Source organism: Octopus bimaculoides, chromosome 7, assembly GCF_001194135.2.
Source record: "Octopus bimaculoides isolate UCB-OBI-ISO-001 chromosome 7, ASM119413v2, whole genome shotgun sequence".
In the NCBI taxonomy this organism is placed as follows: domain Eukaryota; kingdom Metazoa; phylum Mollusca; class Cephalopoda; order Octopoda; family Octopodidae; genus Octopus; species Octopus bimaculoides.
This window is the reverse complement of record NC_068987.1, coordinates 25,780,342-25,801,459: the sequence shown is the minus strand read 5'-3', so window position 1 is coordinate 25,801,459 and position 21,118 is coordinate 25,780,342. Positions and strand designations below refer to the sequence as shown.

The 21,118-nt window shown below is 37.7% G+C and overlaps 1 protein-coding gene across 11 annotated transcripts in view; it reads right to left on the bottom strand.

The window, feature by feature from the left end:
• Positions 1–21,118, bottom strand: part of LOC106874846 (uncharacterized) — a 719,848-nt gene that overhangs the window by 73,450 nt on the left and 625,280 nt on the right. The window contains exon 1 of one of the 11 annotated variants that reach the window (XM_014922733.2): positions 11,184–11,244. The exons of the other annotated variants lie outside the window; for them this stretch is intronic. Coding sequence (XP_014778219.1) covers positions 11,184–11,229 — 46 coding nt within the window. The 5' untranslated portion in view covers positions 11,230–11,244. Of the gene's footprint in view, positions 1–11,183; positions 11,245–21,118 lie in introns of those variants that run through there. 11 annotated transcript variants of the gene reach the window in all.

Sequence of the window (21,118 nt, the reverse complement as noted above, 5' to 3'; positions counted from 1 at the left end):
TTTGGACGCCTGTAAAAAAAGCTTAGAAAATATATAAATCTCCGACTTCATTTGGAGATAAGATACGTGCATCTGTGTAAAGTATTTGTGTTTCTTTAAAGTGGAACGGGCAATCATATATGATTACTGGTTGAGAAAAAGAATATGCCACGAGATATGACAAGTACAGTCGGTACGTTATCGTTTCGCATATATACACACACATATGTGCGTGTGCCTGAGCACCCAAATGTTACATACGCACACGAGTGTATGTGTAACATGCGCGTACGCATTCGTTCTTGTGTATGTATAATATTTACATATGTATTATAATAATAATGATGTGCTCTAAATATCTAAAAACAACAGACATTAATTAAAGAAAGGACTGAACACACGATGCAGAATACAATATTTATTTATTCTATAAAGGCAACTTGACTGTGACTTCGAAGAAGCTTATCAAACAAATTGTTTGATAAGCTTCTTTGGCGAAACTTCAACCTCTTATAATGTATGTACATACTTATTTGTGTACACACACACACACACACACACACATGTATGTATGTATATATATGTTTGTGCATAGCATTCATAGGAAACTGCTTGATGGAAGTTGGCAATGAAAGGCATTTTTTTTCTCTTTATTAACAGTTTTTTTAATTTTATTTTATTTAGTCCGGTTTAAGAGGAAATGTTACAGGGACGTTATCTCTTAAGATAGCACGATTATATGGCTATCTTTAAAATAACATCCACGTTAGCACTTTCAAGAAAAAAGCCGGCTTGAAAAGCAATATTCCCAAATATCTTTTAAACGAAAGTAAAAATGGGGTCTTTATAAGCATGTCAGGCAGAGCAGCCGATCACATAGGTGTATAAGGGCGGGAAAATGGTTATCTATGTTATAGAGGTATAGAAAACGTTTGAATTCAGCGCACGCAAGATGGCGGATAATGCATTTCTCTCGCTTCACCTCGTTAAATTTGTAGAAATACCATACAAGTTGACGATATTTCTCGCTCTCATGTCATTCTATATCTAAAGTGAAAATCAAAACATGCAAACACATATGCATATATACATGCATACGTATTTGTATATATGCACGCGTGCGCATGCATATATATATGTATGTATGTATGTATGCGCGCGCACGCATAGCCAATCCAAAGAACAAAATTAAAAACTGAGAAAAAGAAAAAAGCGAACGTGAGGACGTGCACAAGCTATATAGTAATTTGACGCTCGGTGAAAGGTGTGAGTTGTAAACGTTTCGAACATAGCTCTTCGTCGGAAAGAGGAAAGTCCAAAGAGAAAGAAGGTAAAATTGCCAACAATCCACGTGCGGTTATATATATATATATATATATATAAAACCATGTAAATGCATGTTAGAACAAAAATAAAACACAAAAATGTAAGCTTGCTCGATACTCTCTTTTCATAGGATGTTATTTAATTGGATAATGTATTTCTGTCAATATTAAAACGGAGGACTTGAACAACAATCCCACAACGTGGTTTTGCACAGTTCCACATCCCCTGATTTCATAGTTACTCTCACTTTTAAATCGAATACATTGACCATGTCATTTGTGTTAATGCTATTGTAGTCCATGAGGTAAAGGTACACAAGATGGCCTAAATCGTTCAATACGAGTTAGTGAATTGTTTACGTGCGTATTTCGGGAACAAGAGAAAGTAAACTGTAAGGGAGAGAGAGGTAAAGTTGATTAACGAATCCCAGTATACATTTCGAATTTAATCTCTAAACTGCACAGCGAAATTTAAACTCAGAATATATTGAGTCTATTTAAAGTATATAGTGAAGATGAAGTCGACCTTGGCGGTGTTTGAACTCAGAACGTAACGGCAGACGATATGCCGCTAAGCATGTTGTTCGGCATACAAATTATTCTGCCAACTTGCCGCCTTTATAATAATCCTCTCTACTAAAGAAATAAGGACTGAAATTTTCGGAGTGGGGGCTAGTCGATTACATCGCCCAAAGTGCTCGATTGGTACTTATTTCATTGACCCAGAAAAAAAATGAAAGGCAAAGTCAACCTTGACAGAATTTGAACTCAGAACGTGAAAGCGGACGAAATGCTGTTAATTATAAATTCTAACTCTGCTACAAGAACCGACACAATTATGAAGATAAATCAAAGCCTGTATTTGACTCTAATTTATTTTATTGACTCTGCAAGACTCAGTGAAAGGCCAAGTTAATCCATTAAATTCCGGGATTAAAACCGTTTAATTAATCTAATGGTTTTCTGATTATTACTATGGAAATATAGACCGAATAAAAGCGAACTAAATTGTTAAAATCCTCCAAGAAAGTCGGCGAAAGGAGTAGCAATTTCCTATAGCAAAATCTTAAGTACTAAGAGATTGACTAACGAAAGGATTAATGGATTGATTTGTAGATATATGATATGCCTGCGCATAGGTGGGGTCGGGGTTGTTGTAGGAATTAACAGATAAAATAGTCTGAAAGTGAAAGCCTGAATTTATCGTCCGCTGTTATTTCTGATATAGTATAAGTGAAATTAAAAATAAATGAACGCTATATGATTCCATCAAACTGTCACATTTAAACTACATATTTCATTTTAAGAGAAATAATAACCAAACGTTAGTGGGGGAGATTTCAGATTCAGGACATTGCTGCCACTACACAAACTTCTTAGATTGCACAAAAAAATAAATAAATAAGAGATATGACTGATTAGTATTAAGTCTCCTGCCATTACGTTCCAGCCTCATTGTTTCCTCTTCCGATTTTTCTGCAGCTACCACAGGGGCATTTGCTCCTCAGCACTCAGGCCCACCTGACTCGCGCGTCTTTTCTGGCCTCCTCTTGTATCCACTTTATCACAAAATGCAATCCCATCACTAAAATGTGTGATTTTAATTTAAATTTCTTAGTATACTACATGAAGCATGCTAGAGTTCACCCACATTACTATGCAGCAGCCATTCTTAGTTTTTTTTTTTCCCCCTCTCCCAGACAAATTTACAATTAAGTATGACTGGCTGACATTTACACAGAGTAAACAAATGCCAGAAATAAAATTATTTCTTTAACTTCTTTGTGTTCAGATTTAACGAACGCTTAAACTATTGCTAATTCCTAATTACAAATACAATATCCCAGATTTTTTTTTAACTATAATTATATTTTCCTGTGATCAAAGACCGAGAAACCCAGAATACGACTTTCTTTTGGCAAGAACAATAAGGTTTTGCTGCTGTCGTTGCGAGGCTCAGTTCAACCCCAAGCTAGCCGATCTTTGATCAAATATGTATTAGCAACAGAGGCGGTATTAATTCCGAGAATGTTTATCCCTACTGAAGCGTGGATGTTCTATCAGAACAAACTTTACTGGGGTCACTAATATATATATTTAACAAACTGGCTAATCGCGACAGTAGCGTCTGTTCTGGTACTGTCAATTTATATATCGCTGGCGGGGAGATGAATCATTGCTGCCTCTAGGTCTAGTATCCATCAGTGACAAGACCAAACAAGGTCGAAATCACGTCTTCTGGTAGTCTCGGTGCTGGAAGTAGCAGGGTTTTATCTCCAACTAGCGATATAAACAAAGTGCATTTTGCAGCAAAAAGCCAGTAAGCGAGTTTCTCTCGTGGTAACTACCGCAGTATAGTTTGTTCTAATTGAACATCCACATTTAAGTGGGGATAAATATAACCCCTTTGATCAAATGTTTTTCAGCCACGCCTGTCTCGTGTGTATCGAGAACTATATTTATCCAATGTACTATTACATCTTTTTTAATAAAAGAAACCCCTCTGTCGTGTGTGCTTTGATGGATATTCGGTGGTTGTTTTTAGCAGAACGATCTATGATACAGAGGCTCTCTTGCTGGCTGGAGAAGCTTATATAAATTAAATGGATAAAACAATAGTGGCTAACTGTTAACCCGAGGTACGAGATAGATATTTTGGGGTGGCGGGTTACAAAGAGCTAAATTTCAAACAGTTGGCTTTACATCTATCATCGGATATAATGTTTACATATTAGGGGTCGGGTGCGCCAACGGCCGATTCTCTCCGTGGTTGCACATCCTGCAAGAAATAGCAGCCAAAGATTTCTCAAATCAAGACCTATTCTTTCAAGTATAAACATAACATCTTGGACAATGTAGTCCTAGATATGTAAAAGACGGGATGGTCAAAGCTGGAACGCCTTCGTAAATATGTACAACTTAATACCGTGTAGAGTTAAACAATATGAACATCTGTTCTATCAAGTTCACAAATTGGAATGCATCTGCCTCTTTTGCGTACTGGTCAGATAGCACATGGCTGTCGTTGTTTGTATGATTTGCCTTGTGGACAGCGAAAAATATTTGTTTTACAGAATGTTAATCATTTTTGCCTCATGCAAGCTGCCATCGTTGACAGCTTTATTGCATTATTTAATAGAATTCTTCTTTTTTCTCTCTAATTTACTAATGGTACCTTTGGTAAACAGAGTTTACCAATGTGAAAATCTTACCTACTTCATGAGTTTCTAAGATCTCTTAAGAACTCGTATAATATTTCACTCCAGTATATGTTTGAAACATGATTATCTAGCTATCTTGTATGTTCGTATACCTATTTGAGATATTAAGGTTCGTTAGCATGGCTGTTTTATTTATTTACTTACTATCATTATTTTTTTTTTTTTTGCAAAAATATGTTGGAGTGAATTCTCTTTCAATGCATGGTGGTGATGGTGGGATGACAAACTCCTATTGGTTCATTTGTCAGTGTAATAAATTTGCTTAAATTTTAATTGGGTTGTATTCTCTATCTAAAACCATATAAATTTGTGTTGTTGAGTAAATTATTAGAGGTTTGCAATATATGTTCACACACATTTACAATTCACTTCCACCCCCACCTATCATAATAATATCGTCACAAATGATAAGACTTCTTCTAGTCAATTTACTTAATTCGTGCCTACAGCTTTACTACATTGGGTATTTACTCCCAGTATGTTCCTCCTCTCACACACACACACACACACACACGCACGCGCGCGAAGAGGAACCTTAAGTTGAAAAAGTAAATCTGCACCAACTACACGTCTTTTTGTCTTATCTTTCAATTTGAAGACCCTGAGGTTTTGATGAAAGCAATTAACATTCCAGTTGTCAGCTGCACGACGGTGATAATGGTGACGACTACGGGAATAAATGTGGTTTCTAACACAAGCCCAAGGGCACATATATTAGGAAAAAGACCGTTAGTTATATCGATCCTAAGTATTTCTCCAGGAACTTATTCCATCTATGCTGGTATTATTTGAACTCTCATAGTAAAATGACAAAGAAATATTCTGTTTTTAGCTTTTTGTATAATTCATTCACTGCTGAATTATCTACTATGCCTTATTTATTTTTAATGACAGTAGAATGATGAAGATTAGGCTGCTAATTTTAATTCTAGCAGGCGGAAAAGTCGCTTCGAGTCATGAAGGCACATTTTGGACAATACTTGTATGGATGATACTTCGTCGTTTGATCAAACTATGTAGGGCGTAGATCTGCCCAATCAGGACTGACAGAGTTATGTATACGAATATGATATCGAAACAATAAAGGAAATAGACTTGTTAGAAATATCAACCAAATCTCTTTCAAATTACACACTAGAGTCTTAAAAAATAAAATAAAAACAAAAAAAAAGACACTTCTAATAATGTATTGGGTTGTCCGGAAAGTTCGTGCCGATTTATAGTAGCTCACCTTTAGACTTATTTGCCATGAAACCACCTCAATTCTGGGAAGAGGGTATTTTCAAGTTCAAGGAATGATGGAGACGCATTGTGCAACAAAATGGTTCATATTTGGTCGATTAAACATGTAATGGCAAGTATTTATTGACCTTTTTCTTTCCTTTAAAAATCGGCACGAACTTTCCGGATGAACATATTAAAGGTATGAAAAGGACAGGATGATCACGATAGGATCGTCTTTGCTTGATAGGTCCCTTCGATATTGACTGGTCTCTGAGAACTTACTTGTACTACATCAACAGAAATGTTTTGTAACTTTGAGGCATAGAAAACGAACAAGTTTAATCACAGAAATACGGAAACTACTACTTCATTACGCGCAATTAATGTCTGCAATTACACAAAACGAAACAAACTATTATATTTTCAAACTAGTCACATTTCAATATTTCCATTTATTTCTGTTTCATAGAGCTATTTATAACGCACTCATCATCATCGCCATCATCATAATCAGACAGATTATTATCATCATCATCATCTCCACCACGGAGATGATGATGATGATAATAATGATGATAATGGAAGTAGTGGTAGCAACAGCAGCTGTAACAGCACTCATCTGTTTTTACCATTCAGTTATACAGGAAGGAATTCTGGCCGAATGGAGTGATTCCCTTAACTCCACTTTTCCAAGAAATTGTTGGCATTTAAAAATGATATTTTCTATTCATTCCTTTATTTTTTATTTAATTTCTTTTTTATTATCAGCTCAGCCGCATCTTCGTTGCTGCTTTTTTTTTTCAACCCATGGCCAATAATGTTTTGAGGCTAAATTGAAGGGGTATAGGAGAAAGAAGTTAACTTTTGATACAGACCGAAAGAAAAATATACACAAGGCAGAAAGGAAAACTTGTGGATGATAAAATAACTTAGATAGGATGTTTGGCAAATTGTCAGTTGATTCGAGTTTGATATCAACAGCAGTAACAATAATATTATCAGTAACAACAGCAGCTACATAAATGCACAGACATACTTTTCGGTGCTTGCTGAAAGATTTACTTTTACATGGTGCTTGAGAAGGCAACTCTTAGAAAAAGCCCTCTACACCAGATCCACTTCAATGTGGCAAAGCCTTGTAAGTGTCGAAGACCGCGTTTTTGGATTCGCTGTTTATACATCACAGGCAATATTCTCAATTGATTTTATTCGGGGTACATATTACTGTAACGTTTTTATTTTATAAGAACATTTAAATGCAAAGAAAAAAGAAAAGAAGGAAAGAAGAGAGAAAAGAAAAGAAAACGAAAAAGATGAGGGAGTAAAGCAGCGGATGATGGAGGAGGAGGTGATGTGCCACACACCCCAGAATAAATGGGGATCTCAGCCGCGCCCCGTGGTAATGACCACGATGACCTTGCCGCGGTGAATTACTTGCAACACTCGCAGCGGTAGCTACTCCACCTCGCTGTGTTCATTTCTCCGATGAGATACCGTTGTCTCTATTTTGCGGCGGAAACTGGTAGCACACCTATTTCGAAAGGCGTTCCAACCATGACCATATCGGCATTTTTTTTCTATCAGTGGGTTACAATCTCCAAGGTGTCCATATATTTATTTTAAGATGGTTATAATCTGATTGCGTTTTGACGACTGTCTCGTCCCTAAAATAAACGATTACATGGAGCATAGTTTTTTTTTTTTAATTAATTGACTAATTTTGAGATCCGTTGACATCGCAAACATTAGGGTTTAAGTTATCTAATATTTCGGCGATTTCCAATATTGATTGAAGGTGATAAAGAATTCTTAGTCATGTGGCTAACTGTAGAATGGTTAAAGTTCTATTGTCTGTCACAAAAGCTATCAAAAAAGAATGCGTCTGAACAAGTGTGAACATCTGGCTAAATGCAATCGCACTTTGCACATCCGTCGAGAGCTGATTGCACGTCACCATCCAATACTACAAAACATATATAAATGTTTGTTGTGAAAGAAATTCAGCTTTTCCACTGGCCTTTCCCTTATTCATCAGGCGCAGGTGGTAGTTTGGAATTTCAAGTAGCCATTTATTTATTATTGTTTTGTTATTTTTTCGGTTTTTGTGATCTATGATCCGAGTTCTTAAGCTAAAATACATATATTCCCTGTTTTTAAAACGACATTGTTTTTTTTGTTGTTTTTTTTTTTACTGGATGACGTTGTATTGTCCAACTCTTAATTTTCTATTTCCTTAAAGCTTTTGAGAGGGGGCTTTGCGGGTTTTTAAGCGCGTACAATATTTATGGCTTTGAAAATCCTTCTATATGTAAGCATAACTGTCTGATAAGAAGCTTGCTTCCCAATAACACAGTTTCTGTTTCAATCCCTCTGAGTGGTTCCTTGGGCAAGTGTCTTGCAATATAACATCAAGCCGACCAAAGCCTTGTGAACGGATTTAATAAATGGAAACTGAAAGAAACTCGTCGTAGGTATATATGTATGTGTGTGAGGTGTGTGTTTCTTCCCCCAACCGCTTGAGAACCGGTGTTGGTTTGTTCACGTTCTCGTAAGTTAGCAGTTAGACAAAAGAGACCAACCGAATAAGAACCAGGTTTAATAAGTAGTGGGATCGATCTGTTTGACTAAACCCTAGCATCCAATAATCGAAACGAGTAATGTGTGTGTGTGTGTGTGTGTGTGTGTGTGTGTGTGTGTGTGTGTGTGTGTGTGTGTGTGTGTGTGTGTGTGTGTGTGTGTGTGTGTGTGTGCGCGCGCGTGTGCGTGTGTGTGTTAAAAGGGATAGCACACTTATTGCGCCCGTAGTTCAACATTAGCGAAAGGTGGCTAGCTGGCAGAAACGTTAGCACGCCGGGCGAAATGCTTGGCGGTATTACGTTCTGAGTTCATATTCCCCCGAGGTCGACTTGTCCTTTCGGGGTCGATAATTAAGTACAAGTTGCATACTGGGGTCGATCTGATCGGCTGACCTCCTCCGCCAAAATTTCAGGCCTTGTGCCTATAGCAGAAGAGGATATTTATAACATGAGGGCAGAATCAATAAATCGACAAAGAGTCTGCATTGTGAGTAGAAGAAAGAGGAATGGGTAATATAATGTGAGTTAACCAATAGTTTTACTTTTCGAAAAAGAAAACGAAAATAAGAAAAATAATGGTTAGATAAAAACAAACAAACATATACAACACTAAATTTAAGAAAGGTGTTGAAAATGATGTAATTAGATCACATAAAAATCCTTTATCGCAATCAGAGTCAAGAGATAATTAACCTTCTACCCTAATCTTGGCAGTTTAAGTAATTTGAAGTGATCAGGTCTGAGTGCAGACATTGCTGTACGGCTAAAAAGTCCGCTTCTTATTGCGTTATACTTTGGGCAAATTTTATAGACCGAAACTATGTGGAAGCTCGTTGCAGAGGCTGTTACACAGGTGGTTTAACATCACCATCTGCACTTTTAGTGAAATTCTACTGTTGCAAGTAACTGGCTCCGGTCTCTGGTATGAAGATAATTTCATCCTTTCCTCCCATAGGCCCCGAATGACCTGCAGACCCACCAATTAATAAATATAGTTTAACCCCGCAAATGGTGATGTTACAGGAGAACACATATGAAAGAAATAGAATTTTATATATATACGTATATATAAAGCCATATTGCATACGGATAAATTTTCTTTTATAAGGGACAGAGGCAAAAATGTTATTGCTGTTTGGCCCTTAGTAGGATCAAGGAGATCAGCTCTCACGCTGCAGCCCTGCGCACTAGTTATTTCCCGCCATTCGATGGACTCGTTGAGACAGAAGAGTCCCAGATCAATTCTGATCAAACATATTCAAAATCGAAATCGTTCCAGTCGCGCTCGATCCACTTTTGTGTTTCTACAACCCATGGTCTGCATCATCCGGTGCATTCGTCATAGAAAAGACGGTAGCGCAGAATGTCAAGCATGATTTGAACTCAAAACGTACTGTGCTTATTTTATATACGACAATGTCAATTGTCTTCCATCGTTTCGGGAATGTGGGAACGATAAAATAAAATAAGCACTGACACCAAAAACTGATTTAATGATTGCGCTTTTCCCTAAAATATGTCCTTCATGCATACGTCAGAATTTAATAAATACGTAGGTTGCTTTTGACATCAGACATGGTTAAAATCAACCGAAGACGGCATCAGACAAATCTCGGATGTTTAGGGCGTTTTATATAAGTCATTGCGTAGAAAGGATTGGTCGCTACAGACACTAGATACGGTTTAGTTTTTGCTTCTAATTTAGAAGCTAATTAAATCAGTGACATCACGAGAAATTGGGGGATTTTCTATCATTTTTTTTTTATTCCCTTTCATTCTATTACCGATTTCAGCCATTGGCTTGTGAGCAAATTGGATCACGCCTTTCAATGAGCTTCTATCGATCATATCGACTCCAGTTTTTATTTCAGTTTGATCTTCGTACCATTGATCATTAGAATGACGGAAAGCTAAACTACTCAATTTAATGTACCGGTTTACATAGCTAAATACGCACACACGCAAACGCAGAGTTGTTCGATGAGTTTCCGCTGTTTCAGTCAACCTAATTTCATTCACAAGGCATTGCTCAAGATGCGCAGGAGAATCGGACGCAGAACTACGAAACTAACTTTTAAATAAACAGCTAATCTGCGCTTTTCTTTTACTTCATTAAAATAATTTGCTGACCGTATTTACTCAGTAAATACAAAGATTAGGTTTCTATAACTTTTAGATCTAGGCTTTGGACGGCTTTTGTAATGTTATTCTTCATGAATAGATTGCTTTTAGGCAAGAGATGACAAATGATAAAATACATTCCAGCCGTTAACACATTATCTTGCCTTCAGGATTGTCTAGGATATCTTAGGACATTACCCAATGTGGTAGCCTTTTAAGATGGTAGGTTGTGGCTTGAGGAAGAATTGTCTGCTATTTCTTGCAGGTCGAGAGATCGCATAGAAGCTCCTCGTTATTAATTTTGACCATTCAAAGGGCGATGGACTAGCAGGATCGTTATAGCGTCGAACAAAATGCCTTGTGTTATGTTATTTCGGCTCTCTACATTCTGAGTTCAAATCTAGCCGAGGTCATCTTTGCCTTTTATCTTTCCAGGGTCGATATAATCGATTGTGACCATTTCCCCCAAACATCTGGCTCTGTGTCTATGTTAGAAATGATTTGATAGTAATAAAGTGTGCAGGTATTTGGAAAAATTTAGCAATGGTGCTTGCATTAAAAAAATATAGATGGCAGCTTTAATTTACTGGATATTTTAAAACAAGCGGTTTTATACGAAAAACTGAGAGACGGTCTCACAAGTGTAGAGTGATATAAAAAAGCTTATAAAAAAAGTTCTTAATTTTTTCTTTCTTTATATATTTTTTTGGCATGTAAATTAGACATAAACTACTAACCTCGTTCCCCTTTGGGAGGCAAGCAGAGGTTGAGTAATAAACACATTTTACACTATGAAGACCAGTGTATTGTTTAGAATTGAACCGTTCGCTTCTGTGGCTTGTTATTAATTACCTCAGAAGACGCAACACACGATCAGCTGGACTGTTCACTGCAGTCCTTTAAAAGAAGAGACAGAAAAGAGCGGATATGAATAGAAAGAGATGATAGATAGATTGATAGACAGACAGATATGAAAGATAAATAGATAGTCATTTTACGTCTGGTCTTATCTATACGAAGGCGCGTGGCCTAGCTGTTTGGGCGTTGGGTTCGCGATCGGTATGTCGAGGATTCGATTCTCCGACAGGATAGTGTGTTGCATTCTTTAGCAAAGTACTTCATTTCACGCTGCTTCCGTCCACTCAGCTAGAAATTAGTACCACCAGTAGATGCTGGAAATTGACATCCGTTCGGAAATACTACTACTACTACTACTACTACTACTACTACTACTACTACTACTACTACTACAACTACTCATGCTCTTAACATGTCTAGTCATATAAAATGAAAATTATACTGCAATATATAATATTTCAAACCACTCACGATAAGCTCTGACCTACCTGTTGGCCTTTGGACTCGTGACAGACTTAGCTAAAAGGACGAGCATGAGGTCAGTCATATATGAGAATTGTCATAGTTGCTGCTTAAATATTGGTGATGCCGATTCAATCAGACTAGTAATTATAGACTAGTAATTATAGATGTAACCATTTTTTGCTTTCTCAGTCATATGGAGGCAGTCGGTAGATCATCGAATAGCATGCATGGTACTTTTTGGTTATCTCACCCCCATTAAAAGATTGGGCTATCTCCCCACTAAAATGTTGAGTTTATGTGGCGACAAAAGATTGGATTGAAAGCGTTATATCCTTTTGATTCAGTACTTCAACGCAATGTCGACTTTTGGCCTCCTCAGTAAGCATGATATGATTTGTTACAAAAATGTTATTACATTCAATAAGATGTTTAATTTTTTTCAGTTTTCATGCTTATTAATTTTTTTCAGTTTTGTACGATTTGTTAGAAAAATATTCTTTTTTACTTTAGGCACAAGCCTCGAAATTTTTGGAGAGAGGGGCCAGTCGATTAGATCGACCCAGTACGCAATTGGTACTTAATTTATCAACCTCAAGAGGATGAAAGGCAAAGTCGACCTCGGCGGAATTTGAACTCAAAAATGTAGCGGCAGACGAAATACCGCTAAGTATTTCGCCCAGCTCGCCGCCTTTTTAATAAAATTATTATTAGATTCAATAAGATTTTTAATCTTTTCACTTTTCATGTTTATTAATTTATAAATTTTTGGTTTTGTTTTATTGAGGGTTAAACAATTTTAGTTCGGGGAGATAACCCAATTTTTTAATGGGGTAACTAAAAAGCACCAAATTGTTTAGTCTAAGGTCAGCTTTGATTGAGACTACATATGATCATCAGCATTCCAACCGTGACCATCCTATACCTTTCCCCCAGAAACGGTGCATCCAGGAGTCCATTCATTATCTAATATGTTCTTTTCTTGGGTGGTAAGTTTAGTTCACACCCACACATTTGTATATGTCCATGTGTAAATAGGGCATCTCTACAACTCCATCAGAGGTTGAGGACCCAAGCATACAACACACACAGACACACACGTGTGTGTAACGACGCGATGTTTGTATGGACGAGTTTGTTTAATCTGCTATGCGCATCCACAGTATACACTTCCATTTTCGTCTTCATATCTGTAGGAAGTGGGGGGGGGGTGCACGAGTGCGGGTTAATTTCATAAGCCTATTAAAATAATTTTCTCCTTTTTGTACCCTCTCACCGCACCCAACTTGATTAAAATCCAGTATTTTCTTCTATTTTCAGTTGTCACGGTACAACGAATTTTAAAGACATAAGGAATTTTAATAGTTTTCTAAGACACTTGATGAATAATGTTGCCCACAATGTTATTTCTGTTAAGGGCCATTTGATATTTTCCTGAGAATAGCTATGGGAAAATTGCTAACTCAAAACACAGTTTCATAACCGCGCGGATTATATACAGTTCAGGCAATTTCAAAAGCATTTGAACAGCATTCTCTCGGGAAAGCGTCAGTGAACAAAGACTTTTTAATGTAGTTTATTTCACTGCGAGATAGTTGTGTTGCCGGACGTATCTTTTGGGTTATCTCGGCATACATGTATGGCTGTCACTCGCAAGCGAGTATGATTTAGTAGCAAGGACCATACGTTCACTTGTTTTAGCTGCCTGTGTAGTCGCGGGCAGACGTAGACCTCTTATCTTCTCACTGTTGACACAACGGAACATTGATGGGTGCGACAGCTGATAAGAATAGAGAACTAAGCCAGTAATAGGCTGGTACTCAATTTCAGCTGAGAAGATTGGAGCAACGTGAACTAAAGTGCTTTGCTCAAAGACACAACGCACCAAATCAAAACTTGAAAGTACCATCTTATGATCACGAGACCAACATCCTAACCATTAGGCCACATGCCTTCATTCGCATAAAAGATTATCTTACCGAAACAGATTTTACATCAGTAAGATAACCTGAAGGAGATCATTGTTCTTCGATATATCACCCCCAAAAGTTGTTGAACCTTTATAAAACTCAAGTGAATTCCACAAGACAATACTGTTCACAAAACTGAGACAGTGCCAGTTCTCTACATACGGATATCTTAGACTTTGTAAAAAAAAAAAGCCTCCAACAAATTAAGGCTACCCGACTTCTTAACAGAAATACTTGCCATCACACAACAGTGGCTCCAAACTTTTTCACCCGAGCCATATGGGCACCCGAGCCATATTTCTAGCGCCTCCCCCATTCACCACCACATACGTAGCCCATTTTCCGCAGCAAATTCAAAACAGCTCTATTTCACAAATAAAACTTAACTTAACCCATTATTATGTCGTTTTTACATCCATCACCTACTTTTGACCACCCCATTATCACCCCACTTTTCTTCAGCGCCTCCTCCATCCCTGGATCTTTCCACCGCCCCCAGAGAGGAGGGAAAGTATCACCCACTTTGGGAACCACTGCACTACAACCTCTAGCCCACAGACGTAATCTCCCACCTCCTGGCTTTTCTATTGCTACTCTATCGGTCTATATTCCTGAGCATTAGTTGCACGCTAATATCCACCCAAGCCACCCGACATCCCTCCTCCTATCATTACAATACCGTCTCCCCTTCTGTAACCCTTTCACTAATCACTGTCAACATTTCTCTCTGCACGGCAGGGTTAACCCGCTGAAATCGCATAGGTTTTTCCCTGTAGTAATTGACTTCAAATGTTCTAGGCCTGTGATTCTCAACCGGGGTCCATATGACCCTTGGGGCTCCATATAAGATTTTGCTGTTAAAATTTGTGTCAGAAATTGGTTATTCTTGCACACTACACAAATTATTAAAATTTTCTTTACGCAGTTCCTAATAATATTTAATTATAAAAATATAAGGCTTTTAAACATCGAATGTCTGTCTACGAGGGTCCATTTGAATAAAATAGGAATCAAAAAGCAAACAATGGTTGAGAACAGCTGGTTTAATCTGTACATCAAACATATCTGGGAAGGCCAGCAATGGTCGTTGGCAGTGCCCCTCTCCCGTCATTCTGTGATGATTAAACCATATAACCATGTTATGTCATTTAGGTCACGTCAACTTTGCACTAGATCCTCCTAAGTATGGGCCTGTTAAGAAAAAGAAATACAGGCTACACGTTACTTAGTGCACACAGAGAGAGAAGAAGAAATGTATTTGAATGGGGAAAATGATGGAACTCACAAAATCGATGACCAGTGAACGTGTAATGAACTTTGCAAATACTTTCTCTCTCCTTCCATGATAATATCGATGATCATAATTGTTTTAAAGATAGTGTCAATCGTTTGACAGTACCTCATTGATCAGCACTAAATCACCAAAAAGATTTTTTTGTTTTTCATTTACATAAAAAAGAAATGAAGCAATTTTTATATGTTCCCCTTCCTTACACACACATAAAGTGGATGAGCCAATAACTAAACTACTTATTTAGTGAAACAAACCTGTCAACCACTGCATTGAGAGATTATTTGTAATCACGCGATGTTACTTGTAGCGTGTCGCGTTTGGTTTGGCAAGCATCGTCTTAAACACGAGAAAACCCGTGTATATGTAACTGTCTGGAGCATACATGTACGCAAGACATGACCGACACCAGAAAACAGTTTAACGATGAAAATTTCGTAACACAATGGAATCCCAACTTTATTTAGGTTGGTTGTTTACTTAGAATATTTGTTAAAAAACCACTCTCAACATTATAAAGATATTGTAGTACGTTATAATTCCCATTATATTAACCCATTAGTTGTTTCAGTCACTGGACACACGGGCCATTCTGTGGGGTAATGCCTTAAAGGGTTTTAGTCGAACGTATCGACCCCAGTACAAATTTTAAAGCCAGATACTTATTTTATCGTTCTCTTTTGTAGAGTCCCCCCCCCCTACAAACGTCAGACGGTTGTAAGACACACACACACACACAACGGATTCCTTTCAGTTTCTGTCCACCAGTTCCACTCACAAGATTTTGAGCGGCTAAGGTCCATACTAGGAGATACTTGCCCAAGATGCCATACAGTGGGACTGAACCCGGAAACGTGATTAGGAAGTAAACATCTTACCAATCAGACACGCCTATTAATATATAACACAACTTAATACTTGAACATCAAAATTTCCACTCTGTCTCCCACAAGTATAAATTAGGCTCCGAATCCGTATATACAATTTGCATAATTTAAACGGTATATTACTTCCTAGGGCATTGCTCATACTCTATTTTTATCTTTAATTAAAATTTCAGAGCTGCCCCACTTTGCTTTTCTTAGCCAGAATAGACAAGCAAAATAATGATTCTTTCGCACCATGGATGTAATGTAATGAACTAGTAAATCGTAACTAAAAGTTACGATTTACTGGTCCATTCATTACATTACGTATGTTAACACCAATATTGAAACTTTGGGTTCCATGCAGAGAGCGCCCAAAAGTAATTTTCCCTACTCTCTATTCCATATTGTTTGACTGACACAGAAAATCTAAACTCAGCCAACACCACTCACACTGGCTTGAAATTTTGACACAAGGCCAGCAAAGTGGGGGAGGGGATAAGCTGAATATATCAACTCCAGTGCTCAGCTGGTACTTATTTTATCGACCCTGAAAAGATGAAAGGCAAAGTCGACCTCGGCGGAATCCCAACTCAGAACTCGCCCCATTGCCAACACCACTCATATTCTAAAGTGCATGTCTCTTGAATGTGTTGGCACTCCGTCGGTTACGACGACGAGGGCTCCAGTTGATCCGATCAACGGAGCAGCCTGCTCGTGAAATTAACGTAGTTCTCGGGGAGATTCAGCGTGACACAGAGTGTGACAAGGCTGGTCCTTTGAAATACAGGTACAACAGAAACAAGAAGAAAGAGTGAGAGAAAGTTGTGGTGAAAGTGTACAGCAGGGTTCGCAACCATTCCCTGCCGGAGCCTTGTGGAGCTTTAGGTGTTTTCGCTCAGTAAACACTCACAACGCCCGATCTGGGAATCGAAACCGCGATCCTACGACCGCGAGTCCGCTGCCCTAACCACTGGGCCATTGCGCTTCCACTGTCTCTTGAACAAACAATAATAAATCAATTTGCTGTTGTAGTACAGCCCCAAGACAGCTGAATCGAACAGGCCTATGAGCAAAAGCGAAAACCCTTTCTCCCGCCCCCACTTTTTTTTTTGAAGGCATAGGACTATAATACGTTTGCCCTTTCCTTTTATTTTTTAAGACGTTAGGGCGTAATTTGAGAGAGAGAACTGGCTGATATTACTAGAAGGTCGAATGATCACGTAGAGGTTCCCTCTCGCCAGTTTACTCAATAATAGTTATAAATGTAATGGTATGGTACAAACATTAAAATATTTAATACTTCGATAAACATCGCATGATAAACATGATAATAATGATGAAGGGCAACGATATTGGTGAGGATACTGACAATGATGAAGACGATGGCAATGATAGTGACTATGAGGACGACGCGTCCGTATCTTACTTTTATTGATTTTGATGGAAACAGGAAGTCAGTTTAGTTATCGTTCTAAAAAAAACTCGACCAGATAAGATAACATCTAAAACGTATTAATAATAACAGTGATAATTTAGGCACCAAACCACACACGTTTGTTAAGGTCGAGATAAGTCGATTACACTGACCCCAGAACTTAAGTTGTACTCAATTTTATCAAGTGAAGAAGAAAAGCAAATTCAGTCTCGGTACGAATTGAACTAAATACCGCAAGGCACTTCGTTTACCAGTCAATCCAATCTATCAGCTTCTTCCTCTTCTTACTACTACTACTAATACTATCAACAATAATAATAATAAAAATAATAATTATTATTATTTCTACTATAGGCATATATATGGCTTGAAGTATTCGGGGTAGGGGGCTTGTCGATGACATCGACCCTAGTATTTGACCGGTACAACAATTTATCGACGTCGTAAGAAAGAAATGCAAAGTTGACCTCTGCGGTAATTGAACTCAGAACGTAAAGAGCCGGAAGATATGGCGCTAAGCGTTTTTGTCCGACGCGCTGACGATTCTGCCAGTTCAATTTTCTGTTAATTTAAGGTCGGTACCATCGACTCCAGGACTTCACTGGTACTTTATTTACAGATTGTAGTGAGATGAAAGATATGAGAAAGTTCAATTCGGTAGGAATTTGAACTCGGAACAGAGATAAATACTGCAATGCATTTTGTTCGCCGTTCTAACTATTCTGCCAATAGTTTGTTGTTGTTGTTGGCATTCCGTCGCTTACGACGTCGAGGGTTCCAATTGATCCGATCAATGGAACAGCCTGCTCGTCAAATTAACGCGCAAGTGGCTGAGCACTCCACAGACACGTGTACCCTTAACGTAGTTCTCGGGGATATTCAGCGTGACACAGTGTGACAAGGCTGACCCTTTGAATTACAGGTACAACAGAAACAGGATGAAAGAGTGAGAGAAAGTTGTGGTGGAAGAGTACAGCAGGGTTCGCCACCATCCTCTGCCGGAGCCTCGTGGAGCTTTAGGTGTTTTCGCTCAATAAACACTCACAACGCCCGATCTGGGAATCGAAACCGCGATCCTATGACCGCGAGTCCGCTGCCCTAACCACTGGGCCATTGCGCCTCCACTTCTGGCAATAATAATGTGACAGAAACGAAAAACCAAGTATCAGTATAATGTCTCATGGTTTGAGAATTCTTTCTGGTAAAAAGGAAATAGTGTGACAAGAAGATTAATCTGAGATGTAGATTACTCAGTCTCTCGTGATATAGGACCATGTTTGCCATTTAGCAATTAGTAAAAAGGAAACTAAACAGCTAGTTAATTGCATAAATTATATAATTACTATATAATACATCTGCTTATATATGATTCGTTTCGTAAACGGAAGGAAAAATACTTAATATTTTTAGTATTCAGCTGATAACATTTGAGCTGCAACTCGAAGTTTCACAGGCTGACGAAATGTGATGAAGAAATGTGCATATGAAATTCCCACGAGCAAGAATAGAGGAAGGTACCAGCTATATACAAGATTAAACATTGTCTCTGTGCATGTGTCTACGCAAGCATATACACAACGATATTTTGGCACTAAAATACAGTTTTTCGGTTCCAAGTTAGATATTGTGCCTTTTATTGTTAGGATCACTAGAGTTGTTTAACTCAATGGTATTCAAATTGACGTATTCAAATTGACATATTACCAAACCCTACACAATTATCAGTCAAAACTTTTTGCACCTCTCTCTCTCCCTTTATTAATGGTTTCCAATTTTGGCACAAGGCCAGTATGTTCGGGGTAGGGGTAAGTCGATTGCATCGATTCCATTGCATCGATTCCATTGCTCAACTGTTACTTATTTTATCAATTCAGAAGGTTAAAAGGCAAAGTTGACCTCGGCGGAATTTGAACTCAGAGCGTAAAGACAGGTGAAGTTCCACTAAGCATTTCGTCCGATGTCCTAACGATTCTGCCAGCCCGCCGCCTTTTTTCTATTAGACAAAATAAAGTTCTCATCCGTATAATTCCTTTCTCTTCACCATAGTGTTGAATAAGTTTTAAAATAATTTAAAATCAGCATCAATTTTGTTTAGAGACTTATCAAAGATAAAGGGGTCTTATATGATAAATGTTTTGGACTTTGGCGCATCATATTTCCTATTTCTGCTCACTGATAATACAATCTTATATTCAATTCCAATTCAATTTATATCGTTTCTAAGAAAAATTACGACCTGTCTACACATTCAGCGTCCGTTATAGAGCTTCCATGACATTTTCGGATCTTTTCAATCTCAGTCACTGTGACTGAGATTGAAAAGATCCACATTTTCTGCTATCTAGAGGACGTTACTTCCTAAGTCTAGAACTAATGTCTTATGCTTCAAAACTGTATGAACGATATTTAGGACAATTGGTTTTACTAGTGACAGTGTCACAGTGTTGCCAAGCGATCACAATAAGCGAAGGAGTATTTGTTACATACTCGGCGGCTTTCACTAGAGTTCGTTTAATTTTGACAAAAGTCTAGCAATTTTAGAAGAGGGTTAAGTCAATTACATCAACCCCAGCGCTCAATAAGTAATTAATTTCATCGACCCGAAAGGGTAAAAAGCAAAATCGACTTCGGCCGAATTTGAACTTAAGACATCAAGCTGGAAGAAATGGCGCTAAGTATTTTGTCTAGAGTGCTAACGATTAAACAAGCACGCCAACTTGCATTATAGTAAAAAGGTATATGTATGTATGTATTACCTTTGACAAAACGACTGGAATACTTTACATAGATCCCGCCGAAAGAGATCAGAACAAAACGACTTAATTCATGACTGAATTACGGTTTAAAATTGAATTTCATCTCTTTGATTTCATGTCACCGGAAAACGTGTGTAAAGCACACCATTGCATTTCCCTAGTTCTGAGAACGTGTGCTTATGGAAGGCATTATCGGTGGCATCTCAACAGCTGCATTTATCAATTTGTACGTATGCATACACTCGCATATATATGCATACACACACGCATAGACGCACACACACGTGTGTGTGTGTGTACATGTATGTATGTATATGTATATATATATATATATATATATATAATAGAAATAGGTTTCAAAGAGAAAAGAGACTACACGTGGTATAAATAGGGGAAAAGTAAAAAGAAAAAAGAGAAAATGCACATTGGATATAAAAAAAAAATAAAGGCTTTTTTATGAAAAGTAACGACATATAAATACAATTAAATGAACTGAGGTAGAATTGAGAGGTATAAAAGTCATTAATACGAATTGTTAAAGAAGATTTAGAGTCCACAAACGGATGCATATATTATATATATAGACACACAGACATATACATACATATATATACAGACGCATATAAAGGCGCATGTATATAGACACAGACGCATATATATAGACACACATATAGACACCTACACACACACACACACACACACATATATATATACATATATGACGCCTACACACACATATCCTCTTTTAGATTTGCAGAATTAAGTAGAGAAAAAGGATGAATTTCGTGATATCACATTAAATATAGAGTAGATTCGTAAGTTCTTTTTGTGTATTTAATGAAAACAACCGAATACGAAATTGAAGTCGATGTGACTGACTTGTTAGTGTGGAAGAATTAGAATGTGAAAGAAAATCAGCTGTGTAGGGTGTTGGAGTAGAAGCCTGTGATTTTCTGGGGAAAGTAGCATGACATACCACACGGCTTTCAAAAGAATCCTATGTAATATATATACACATATATATATATATA